Source organism: Suncus etruscus, chromosome 3, assembly GCF_024139225.1.
Source record: "Suncus etruscus isolate mSunEtr1 chromosome 3, mSunEtr1.pri.cur, whole genome shotgun sequence".
Taxonomy (NCBI): domain Eukaryota; kingdom Metazoa; phylum Chordata; class Mammalia; order Eulipotyphla; family Soricidae; genus Suncus; species Suncus etruscus.
The window spans coordinates 129,837,183-129,849,477 of record NC_064850.1 but is presented as its reverse complement, the minus strand read 5'-3'; the positions used below and the strand labels follow the sequence as shown (position 1 = coordinate 129,849,477).

General features: G+C 40.5%; 1 protein-coding gene across 2 annotated transcripts in view; it reads left to right on the top strand.

Moving 5' to 3' along the window:
* Positions 1 to 12,295, top strand: part of DLGAP1 (DLG associated protein 1) — an 882,390-nt gene that overhangs the window by 516,028 nt on the left and 354,067 nt on the right. For both annotated transcript variants that reach the window (XM_049770001.1, XM_049770002.1), the window contains exon 4: positions 6,054 to 7,085. In XM_049770001.1, coding sequence (XP_049625958.1) covers positions 6,126 to 7,085 — 960 coding nt within the window. In that variant the 5' untranslated portion in view covers positions 6,054 to 6,125. The remainder of the gene's footprint in view (positions 1 to 6,053; positions 7,086 to 12,295) is intronic.

Sequence of the window (12,295 nt, the reverse complement as noted above, 5' to 3'; positions counted from 1 at the left end):
ATTTCTCCCACATAAATATAATGTAAATGTTCAGGGCTGATCTGGAACTCCAATGTGACCAGGACCTTAATCCTGCGCTTGCTGCATCTCAAACTGTAACTTCTGCTACAGGTACAAAATTTATGTTCAGCACAACCTTGCATCTGTGTTTCAGCTCAGTTAGGGATAAAGAAGAATAATGTCCTTCATTTTTGAGGTATTTTCCATAAATTGAACCTGCTATTTCCAATTATATTTCATTAGCCAGAATCAGTCACCTATGCATATCTAGGGACACTAGAAACATAATCATTATTCTGGGACTACTTTAAACTCTTCAATAAAAAAATACTTTCTTTTTCCTCAGTTGAATATTATAACCTGACATTGGCAGGTCATAGGCAGATGGAGAGAAGCCAGAAAGGAGAATTGACCCTGCAAATACTTTATGGAATTTTCCTCTTCTTGATGTCTTCCAAATAAGAGAGCAATATTCCCTATTCTCCTGAGCAGGATCCTTCATACTGTTCTTTCTAAAAGATGTCATGATCACTCTCTTCTCAATCCTTACTAAGGTGAAAGAGTGAAGACCTTCACTGGCATCTCAAGCACTAAAGAAAAGTCTGGAACAGAACTTATAAATAAAGACAGGCACAGAAATCACAATGAAATAATGTCAGCTTTGCAAAACCATTTTCCCCTGGTCAGTATCTTCTAAATTTTGGCTTGTTTGTATTTTGCTTGGGTCCACCTTTAATTAGTAAATAGTGCTAAATTATTCTGCTTTTAGTTATCTTCTGTACAGCAATTTTTCTGCTCCAGGTGTGAAAAATCTGTCAAACCCTGGTGCACACACACTCAGAATTTCCTTTATTGCCAACAGTCAACACATTTTACAAGCCAAAACTCAGAATATAGGCCCTGATGTTAAAATAGATTTAGGAATGCAGCAAAATAGAATTTTAAAAGTTCTAGTGAACAGAAAAAATAAGAAATGATCACGATAGACAGAGAAATGCTTATATTTACTCAAAAGGTCCCTCTTTATTAAAAGAGCAAAGAGAACATTTCTTCTTTTTTTGTCAGAAATCATTTATAGTCATAGTCAGAGAGATAGTACAGCTGGTAGTTCATTTTTCTTGCAGATATAGTTTCTATTCCCAGTAATCCCGAGCCTTCTAGGAGTGATCCTGAAGCACAGAGGCAGGAATAAACCCCAAGCACTGTTGGGTATAGTCAAAAAACCTAAAAGAAATTATTAATTACAGTCACTTAAAAACTAAGTCAGAGAATAAAAGATTCCTTCCTCCAAAATGAAAAAGATGGCAATAATCTTTCTTCATGACTAAGTCATGTGTCTCTGAACACATCATAAGTAGTTTGACTGTTAGAATGTGCTGCCTGCATTTTTATTGTCTACATCAGGCAAGCTCCAAGCCCTAAGTATTCAATTCATTCTACCCAGTGATGCTATTAACCATACCACTGGCTGGAGCAGTTGATACCCATAGAAGACAAAGACACTTGTCAGCATTAATTAGAAGAGTATTGCAGAAGTGGCAGTGGAATAATTTCCACCAAAATCAGATTTAAGCATAAGGAAAGGGGGAATTGGAGAACTGAAAATGAAGAACAAAAACTTCAGGGTAGGTGCCCCCAGCATTTGTTCAGATCTTCTAGGTTTTGAATCAACTGTATCTAGCAACATAAATGTTACCTTTGTTCCTATGGCAAGAGAATAGGGCATAGTAAAGGATTTTCTATAAAAAGAATCAGCGTACTAAGTCTTATAATTTAGACTTGGCCAAAAGCTAGATTGGCCATAGAGAAATATTTGTGTTTATTTAATGTGAATTTTTCATGACCTTATTTACCCACATTATTAGAAGGATAAAAGTTTAATATCCTTAAAATATTAATTGGAAGGAAAATTAACTTATTTATATATTATGCAATTTATTATCTTCTAAAATATGTGTTACTATTCTAAAAGTAGCCCACTTATAGTTTAGAAAAAAAATCTTACTGTGTGCATCAAATTTGCAAAAATTGACATTAGTGGCTTCATTTAATTTATTGTTGGTGGTGTTTAAAAAGTCTCTTTATTTGCTCTGCTTGTCCTCAGGTAACATAGTCGTACATGAAAGCCTATTTACATAATAAAGATAACTAAGTATTGAATAAATTATTCAGATAACTACTACATTTTGGAGTAAACATTTATAATTTGTGTTCTCAGCTCTTGTCAGTTTATGTAGACCCTGCAGCCTCTGAAGAAATGTTTGAAGCAATTGTTTCATTTTACTTTGTATATTAAATTTTTTTTTTCAGTTAAAGCCATGAGACTTTTTATGTGATTATAAATTCTATTGGACTGTCTTCAATGTGATCTATATTATAGAGAATCTCACAAGCAAGAGATTTAATTTGTACTAAATTTTTTTCGCTGGTGTCTATTTAGTAGGCAACTTCTTGTAAATAAATTCTTCTTCATTCACAGATATCATGAATCCTGCTTTCCTTTAAGTCTCTTCTTATATTGGTTTCATTCTCCTTCAGGCAAATTATCATTTGTCTAAATATTCTGTGGTCATTGAGCCAGGAAAATTTCTCAGTCTTCAAATTCAAGGCAGCTAGGAAGTTGAGTGGTGGAGAGAAATGGAAAGAATAGATACAGAGTCAAAAATCAAAGTCTAAGGGGTAGAGGAAATATTAACTGAGTGTTTCTTAACTTGCTCTAAAAAGGATATAAATGTCTATAGAATGGTCTTTTCATTTGACCTGCTCCTTCACTTTTCCTAAATTGGTGTGACTCATAGGCTGGCACTATGGACCATTAGAAGGGATTTTGCATAGAGGTAATTCACTTTTTGACGAAATATTACAGAGTTCCCAGCATATGTTATGTCTAATATTTTGTTGGTCAATGGGTGTGTAAACAAGGCTTTACACTCACGGGACTGAAATTTAATAAAATAAAACTTCAAAAGACTGTGATTGAAATCTCCCAGCATTTTTTAATTCAATTTCAGGAAACTGAGGCAAGAAAAAAGAAAGGAGATTGGATAGAGATATTTCAACATTGTTAGGAGCTCCCAAATACAATATGTAGCAGGGAATAGACAAGATCTTATCTAAAATCCATGTCTTCCTCCATTAAATAGCAAATGGGTGTTTGTTATTGTTAAACTATTTAAGTCTCTCTGTCAATATTTGAAATGATATTTGTCATAGTTTAGAAAGTCATGATGGCTTTTCAGGATATTTCTTCAGATATCTTATTCATATTGTAGAGGAAAGAAGGAAGGAAGGAAGGAAGGAAGGAAGGAAGGAAGGAAGGAAGGAAGGAAGGAAGGAAGGAAGGAAGGAAGGAAGGAAGGAAGGAAGGAAGGAAGGAAGGTGGGAGAGAGGGAGGGAGGAGGGAGAGAGGGAGGGAAGAGGGAGAGAGGGAGGGAAGAGGGGAGAGGGAGGGAGGGAGGAAGGAGGGAGGAAATGAGGAAAGAGGAAGGGAGGGAAGGAGGGAGTGAGTGAGGAAGGAAGGAAGGAAGAAGGGAGGAAGAAAGGAAGGAAGGAGGAAGGAAGAGAAGGAGGAGAGTGAGGGAGGGAGGAAGGGAGGGTAGAAAGAAGGAGGAAGGGAGGAAGGGAGGGAGAGAGGGAAGAAGGAAAGGAAGGAGGGAGGGAGAGAGGAAGGAAGGAAGGAAGGAAGGAAGGAAGGAAGGAAGGAAGGAAGGAAGGAAGGAAGGAAGGAAGGAAGGAAGGAAGGAAGGAAGGAAGGAAGGAAGGAAGGAAGGAAGGAAGGACAATCAAAGGAAAAAAAGTCAAGGGGCCAGAAAGATGACAGAGTTTAACACACTTGCCTTGAGAATCTCAGTACTAAAAAACAAAAGAGAGAGAGAGAATCTCAGTACTGCAATTGCTCCACATAGCCTGAAGAGCACAGTCAGGAATATCCCCTGAACACCTTTAGGTGTGGCCCATATACAAATCAATAAAAATGCCAGTCACTAAGAATTTAAATAATTTTTTAAAAAATTAAATAGTAGACTCTTTCATATGTTCTAATGACCTGAGCACAGAACAAATTAAATCCCCGCAGGCAAAGTTGCCTGGACTGTTTCTCTATGAGGCTGAGCTGATCCATGGACTCAGAAATTCCTCAAAGTCTATTGACCATCTTGTAATTTTTAGTCAATTTAGCCAAAGACCTTTAAGCCATGAAAAGGACATGCCTGATATTCAAACTAGTCGTTTGAAGCTGATTTGTTTTTTAATGGCTCTGGAGTTTTTGAGAATACCTGGTCAGATTTCTCCACCTCTCTGCTGTATTTACCACACCATGATATTTTTTTCTCAACTCCAATTTCCATGGAATGATTGAGTGCTGTAATTATTACCACAACTATTTTCATGGGAGGGCCAGAGAGACAGCAGAGCCTGTAGGGCATTTGCCTTGCAGTCAGCACACCCAGGTTTCAATTCTTGGTATCCCATTTGATTCCCAGAGCACCTCCATGAATAATTCCTGAGCACAGAACCAGGAGTAACCTCTGAGCACCGCTGGGTATAGCCCCCCCCCCAAGAAAACAAAAACAAAATTTTTTCATGGGAAACCGTGCAAAAGAAAATGAAAAGTTATATTCTACAGTAACTAGGTGCTAGTAATTTCTTAATATTTGTGCACTCAAATTGGCCCAATGCTTACTAGTTCCTGAGTTTACATAACCACTTGAGTGTTGGATTGTACGGAGTGGTATCCAAGTGACAGAAGGCAGGCGGAAGCTGTGGGAGAATCCCCAGCCAAAATATCCCATAAAGAAGTGTGAGTATGCAGGTGCTGGGAAAGATAAAGGAAACTAATTCTTAGATCTGCAGGAATCAGCAAGTTTCCATGACAAAGAGCCTTTTGGGTGCTCCATCTTGCCATGAATACAAAGTTAAGAAACTAGTATGCTTGCTCCTTGCTAGAAAAATGGGAAACAAGGGGATATGTTGGAAAATGAAAGGTATTGGAAGAGTCAGAAGTAGAGACATATTTGACCAATTGAGGTCTTTATTAGAGAACACTCCCACTTGCAGCCTGCAGTGGGATTATATAGTTTGCACTTAATGGGAAAGAGCATAGGCACTGGAAAAGGTATGTACTGACATATCTGTCCTTGATTAGGTTGTAGTTTCTCTACTGATCCTGCAAACAGGTCAGTTGCTGGTTTTGCTGTGGTCAGTCCTCATGATTTACTGTTTGGGCAAATGTCCTGTTTTTCTTTTCCATCTCCAATCCTTAGCTGGTGTCTTCAATCATGACCGGCCCTGTTTCTGGTGGAGACTTTTAACCCCTACATGCCTTACAAAAACAGGGAGAGGCTTGTTTTCTCAATTCTAGTTCATACTATTACAATTTCTTTTTCTTCTTTTTTGTTTGTTTTTGTTTGTTTGTTTGTTTGTTTGTTTCTGGGTCACACCCGGGGTTCTCAGGAGTTACTCCTGGCTTGCACTCAGAAATCGCTCCTGGCAGGGTAGGGGTACATTGGGATGCTGGAGATAGAATCCCGACCTGTCCTGGGTCAGCCGCGTGCAAGGCAAAGGCCCTATCGCTGTTCTGTCACTTAGGCCCAATTACAAATTTCTTTCCAGGCTTACTAGATTTCAGTCCTGCTGCCTACCTGTACAGGGTCCGAGACTGGCTTGTCAGCTCAGCTATGAAAACCGTCTCTTGATCAGTGCAGTGAGGCCATCTATTAGAACCGCGCTGAATATTCTTACCAGTCCAGGAGCACAGAGCAAGGCGGCACAGCGCATTCAACGGAGGGAGGACAACACTGGTGGTGGGAATGCCCCTCATTCACTGTCACTATGTGCCTTAAATATTACTGTGAAAGATTTGTAATTCACTTTTACCACAATAAAAATCGAGAGAGAGAGAGAGAGAGAGAGAGAGAGAGAGAGAGAGAGAGAGAGAGAGAGAGAGAGAGAGAGAGAGAGAGAGAGAGAGAGAGAGAGAGAGAGAGAGAGAGAGAGAACGGCCTTTACCCAGCAATGCCTTAACCACGTTTTCCCCTCTTGTTCTTTTCCCCCAGGTTTTTGCGGGACACAGGTCTGGAACCTAACCACAGGGTGTCCATGAACCCCGCGGCTGCACCCCATCAGCGATGAAAGGCTTATCGGGTAGCCGCAGGCATCATCACGGAGTCACCTGCGAGTCTGCCTGCGACTCGCTGTCCCACCACTCGGACCCGAAGCCATACCTCCTCAGCCCTGTGGAGCATCACCCTGCAGACCACCCCTACTACACTCAGCGCAACTCCTTCCAAGCTGAGTGCGTGGGGCCCTTCAGCGACCCGCTGGCCAGCAGCACCTTCCCGCGCAGGCACTACGCCTCGCAGCAGGAGCTGAAGGAAGAGTGCGCCCTGGTGCCCCGCACCCTGGCCACCAAGCCCAATCGCCTCCCCACCAACCTCCTGGACCAGTTCGAGAGGCAGCTGCCTCTCAGCCGCGATGGCTACCACACGCTGCAGTACAAGCGCACGGCCCTGGAGCACCGCAGCGACAGCCCGGGGCGCATCCGCCACCTGGTCCACTCGGTGCAGAAGCTCTTCACCAAGTCGCACTCCCTGGAGGGGCCGTCCAAGGGCAGCATCAACGGGGGCAAAGCGAGCCCCGATGAAACGCAGCCCGTGCGATATGGCAAGCGCAGCAAGAGTAAGGAGCGACGGGCAGAGCCGAAGGCCCGGCCCAACACCTCCCCGGGGTGGTGGAGCTCGGATGACAACCTGGACAGCGACATGTGCATCTACCATGCCCCCTCGGGCGTGATGACCGTGGGCAGGTGCCCAGATCGCTCGGCGTCGCAATACTTCATGGAGGCCTACAACACCATCAGCGAGCAGGCTGTCAAGGCCTCCCGGAGCAGCAATGACATCAAATGTTCCACGTGTGCCAACCTGCCTGTCAACCTGGACACGCCACTTCTGAAGAAGAGCGCCTGGTCTTCCTCCACGTTGACTGTGAGTAGAGCCCGGGAAGTTTATCAGAAAGCCTCCGTGAATGTGGACCAGGCCATGGTGAAGTCCGAATCCTGCCAACAAGAACGATCCTGCCAGTATCTTCAGGTACCATTTATGTGGAGGGATCGGAGCTTAGAAATGGTCTTGCATCTGTGCCGTGTTTTCTGCACATTGCAGCACTAATACAGTAACTAAATATCACTATCAGGAAATGCCTGCTCCCAACTTATCCCATTATCTTGAGATACTAGATATTATTAAAGAGCTCTGAAAAGCACATCTACATAGAAGCTACAAGCTATTGATATGTCTGAGGGAGCATGGAATAGAGAGATAAGGAAAGAGGAATCTACAGAGATTTTTAAATAAGTATTTTCATTTCAACAGGGGCTTTTAAAATAATTCTTCTTTTTATAAAAGTCCACATGATCTTTTGAAATGTTGAATTAGGGTTTAACTAGTACTAGTCAAGGTTAGGTGTTTGTCTTATTGTAAGATACCATGAGAAACTATTAGCCTAAAAAAATTGATGGACATCTTCGCCATTTCAATTGTCACTACTGCTGTCATTGCCACAACAACCCAAGCCCTTACCCCTGAGAGCACGGGGAGTTGGGATAATGTGCTGAGCCCTGAGGAGGTAGGAAGGGAACCAGTTTGGAACCTGACGTACACAGCTGCAGAGACCTAGGACAACAGAGAAGAGGAGGTAATGAAGAGGGAAGCATCTGAACAATAAAATACAATTAGTGTCATTGTGTAAATCCCACACATGTACAGAACCAAGGCAGGCTGCTCTACCCCTCCCACAGTCTCCTTGTGTTTTCCCCTACTGCCCTCCAATTTACTGAAACTAAATTTCACCTGGATAAAAATAGCAAATGTTCCACCTGTGCCAAACACACTTCTCCCCTCTCTCTCTTTCAGACACTCTTATCTCTTCTATTTTCCTCACCTCTCTCCTCTTATTTTATACATCTTTTCATATTCCCAAGCCATAGCTCATAATTTTTTTTCATTTTTACTGTGTTCTTTCTCTCTGTTTTCCTCTGCTGTCCCCATCTTTTTAAAATTTAAAATACAGGTGCAAGAAGGATAGTACAACAGGTAGGATGTTTCCTTACATAGAGATATCCTGGGCTCAATTCCTAGCACCCCATATTGTTCCCTAGCCCTACCAGGAGTGATACCTGAGTGCAGTCAGGAATAAACTTTGAGTACTGCCAGGTATGGCTCCAAAACATAACAAGTAAACAAAATAAAAACCTAGCTCTTTAAAATACAGATTAAAATGTAAATTGAAAGAAAATATTAATTAAATTGATTTCAACTCTTATATTAATAAAAATGCAGGGTCATATTATTAGAGTGATTGCTTGAGTTTAATCCTTGACACCACATATGTTCTGCCAGGAATGATCCCTGGGCACAGAACTAAGAGTAAGCCGTGAATACAGTTGAGTGTATCACCCCCCAAAAAGAAATGAAAAAGAAAAGGCAAGGAAAAGTATTTCACCAAAAGTTCATATTTTATATTCTTTCACTTTTAAGTTGTTCCTGAAATATCCAACTCCCTTAGAAATGCCTCCACCAAATCCTGCAAATATTTTAATTGATGAGCAAGGATAGTACCAAAAGCCCTCCCAGATTAAGAGAATCACTAAAAAAGAATATGGGGGGGGGGGAACACCCCAAAGACAATAGAAATGAGAGCCAGGAGGACTGATCATCCTGATAGTTAATCTGCCATAAGGGAAGGGAGGAGGGAAGTGCAGTTAGGGCAGAGGAGAAACCACTATGACAATGAGAGTTGAAAATGGTCATTCAGTACAAGAACTAGCTATTGAAAGAAGGTAAAGTGATGTGCATGACATTCTTTCAGTAACAATATTTTGAACCATGGTTCCAAAAAGAAAAGTAAGAAGAGGTGGAGGAGGAAGAGGAGGAAAAGGAGAAGGTCTGCTATAGATGCAAACTGGGAGGAGCAGGTGGTGTCAACTGGGGACATTGGTGGTGGGAAATGTGCACTGGTGAATAGATAGGTTTTGGAATACTGTATGACTGAAACTCAATCATAAACAACTTTCTTTTGTTTTGTTTTTGGGTCACACCCCACAGCACTCAGTAGTTACTCCTGGCTCTACACTCGGGGGACCATATGGGATGCTGGGATTTGAATCACCATCCTTCTGCATGCAAGGCCAAATACCCTACCTCCATGCTATCTCTCCAGCCGCCATAAACAACTTTTATCTATGTAATGTGATGATGATTCAATTAAAAATTAAAATAAAAAGGCAGGAGCAAAGGCTCAAGGAGTAAGGTGTCTGCCTAGCCCTCACTAGCCTAGGACAGACTGCAGTTCAATCCCCCAGCATCCCATATGGTTCCCCAAGCCAGGAGAGATTTCTGAGCACATAGCCAGGAGTAAATCCTGAGCATCACCAGGTGTGGCTCAAAAAAAAAAACAAAATAAAAATATATAAAATATAAAAAAATCACCAGAATGTATTTTTCACAAACAATACACAACTACTATGTCAGTATGTACCACTGACTGTGGCATTGACTAACTTACAAAATATTGTTATGTATTTAAGTCATTGTGAATTAAAAAAAATAAATTTTAGAACTAGGAGCCATTTAGATAGCTCCAATATAAAACTGGAAGAGCTTATGCCTGGGTCTGTAAGATCCTGAGTTGATCCTTGGTAATGCCATGGCTCTTGAGCACCATGGCAGTAGCCCTGATGGGCCCTGAGCATCTTAGGCATGAGCAGATCTTGTATCACTTGCTGAAGACAGATCCTTCAGGGCTCTGCTGCCTGCCAGTCTGGCAAGATGAGTATCTCAGGATGTGGTCTCCAGTTCCCCACCCCAACAGCTGGGAGAAACCCATATTTAGAAAGAAAAGAAAAAAGAAAAAAAAAGAAAAGAAAAGGAAGGAAAGAAAGAAAGAAAGAAAGAAAGAAAGAAGGAAAGAAAGAAAGAAAGAAAGAAAGAAAGAAAGAAAGAAAGAAAGAAAGAAAGAAAGAAAGAAAGAAAGAAAGAAAGAAAGAAAGAAAGAAAGAAAGAAAGAAAGAAAGAAAGAAAGAAAGAAAGAAAGAAAGAAAGAAAGAAAGAAAGAAAGAAAGAAAGAAAGAAAGAAAGAAGGGAGGGAGGGAGGGAGGGAGGAAAGAAAGAGAGAGAGAAAGAAAGAAAGAAAGAAAGAAAGAAAGAAAGAAAGAAAGAAAGAAAGAAAGAAAGAAAGAAAGAAAGAAAGAAAGAAAGAAAGAAAGAAAGAAAGAAAGAAAGAAAGAAAGAAAGAAAGAAAGAAAGAAAGAAAGAAGAGAAGGAAGGAAGGAAAGAAAAATGAGGGAGGGAGGGAAGAAGGAAGGAACGAAGGAAGGAAGGAGGAAGGAAGGAAGGAAGGAAGGAAGGAAGGAAGGAAGGAAGGAAGGAAGGAAGGAAGGAAGGAAGGAAGGAAGAATTTTAGAACTACAAAGATTACTTAATATAACACCCAATTTAGCATATGAAAAAAACTACTCATGCAAAGGCTTACTTTTTTTTATATTTTGATCATTTTTATTGTGACCAAAGTGGATTACAAATCTTTCACGGTAATATTTTAGGTACATAGTGACATTGAATCGGGGATTCCCACCACCATGGTGTCCTCCCTCCACCCCTGTTCCCAGCATGCATCCCATATCCTCCACCTTTGCCCCCCTGGATTACTAGTATAAGTGGTCCCCTCTGTGAATAACTAGTTGTAGGCTGGGTATCAATTCTGTTGTTGTTGACTTTGGATTTGGTGTTTAAGTCTGATCATTTTTTTATTTCTACTTCAATGTTCATATACCTGTTTGGTCTTGGTACCATCCATTCTTTTTTCCCTCAATTTATGAGGCAGAACAAGTTATGTGGTTCTGTTTGAAGAAGAAAAAAAAAAAAAAACAGGAGGAGTCCATCTAGAGGTTATTGATAACAATTTAAAAGAAAGGAAAAAAAAGAAGAAAAACATAACAAAAAACCAAAAATTACAAAAAAAACATATAAAGAAAAATTTAAAAAATCAAATAAAAAAACTTAAACCAACACCCAAATTATTTTTTAATTTATTTTTACTATATTTACTTATTTTTTGTTTTCTCTCTTATTTTTTGGTCTCCATTACTCTTTCCTAAGCTATATCTAAGGGAATTAATTATCTTAATTCAACCATTTCTTAAGAGCTCAGACCCATCCTATTAGGATCAGACCTCCAACAACTTAAGAATAGATCACTGATGTATGTCTTTATGTGAGCATGAGTATATAGACAGAGGACTTCTCTCTGAGTGCCAAACCTAAATTTTTAACAATTCATGCCTAAACTATATATAGCCCCTCCTATTTTCTATCCCTCCCCCTTCAGAAATCCTTCTATCCCTTCACACACACACACACACACACACACACACACACACACACACACACACACACACACACACACACCCTGATCCCAATCCGATATCCCTCCTTATTTAACACTCTTTACCCTCAGTTCTTAACTTATTAGGTACTGATACGGACCTTTTTTCCCAATAAACCACCACCCAGCTCCCAAGCGAAAGGACACCCTCTCAGCCCTACATCTCATCCCCCAGCAAGAAACTGCAAAGGCTTACATTTTTAGCTGTTAAGCCAGTGGTAGAATCCAAGTGTCTAAATTTTATTAAAAAAAAAAAAAAACAGCCATTTTATTTTTATTTTTTTAAAATAATCTGTTTAATGCGAAGATCGAAGATCACTATCTACAGAAGACTGACTATGACAACCATAATGGGGCAGAATTTATCCTGGGACCAATAAAAAATACCCTAGTAGAGGCTTTGGTCTAGGATCTGTACAACAACCAAGATCTCTAATTTCAGAGGTCTGACTGAGACAATTGCAACTGAGCAGATTTTCTGGAAACATCCCAGGCTTCATCCTAGGATCAGTGCAAAAACCAAGACCACCAACTACAGAAGACTGATTAAAACAACAGTGATGGAACAGAACTTCTAGAACCGTAAAGAAAGACCATCCTAGGCCATCCTTTGATCTGTGCAGATACCAAGATCTCTAGATACAGAGGTTTGATTTTATCATCCATGATGGAGCAAAAGGTTTCCATACACCACAAAAGGACCTAGGGGAGAGTAAATGAACATGTAGTTATTCCCATGACAGTATAGTTCAAAGGCAGAGAAACCCTGTATCTCTTAGGCCAGGGGAATTTCCTTTCTAATCTCCCCAACATTTACTGTGCCTATGCAGGAAAAAAAAAAAGAAAAGAAAGCAGCACA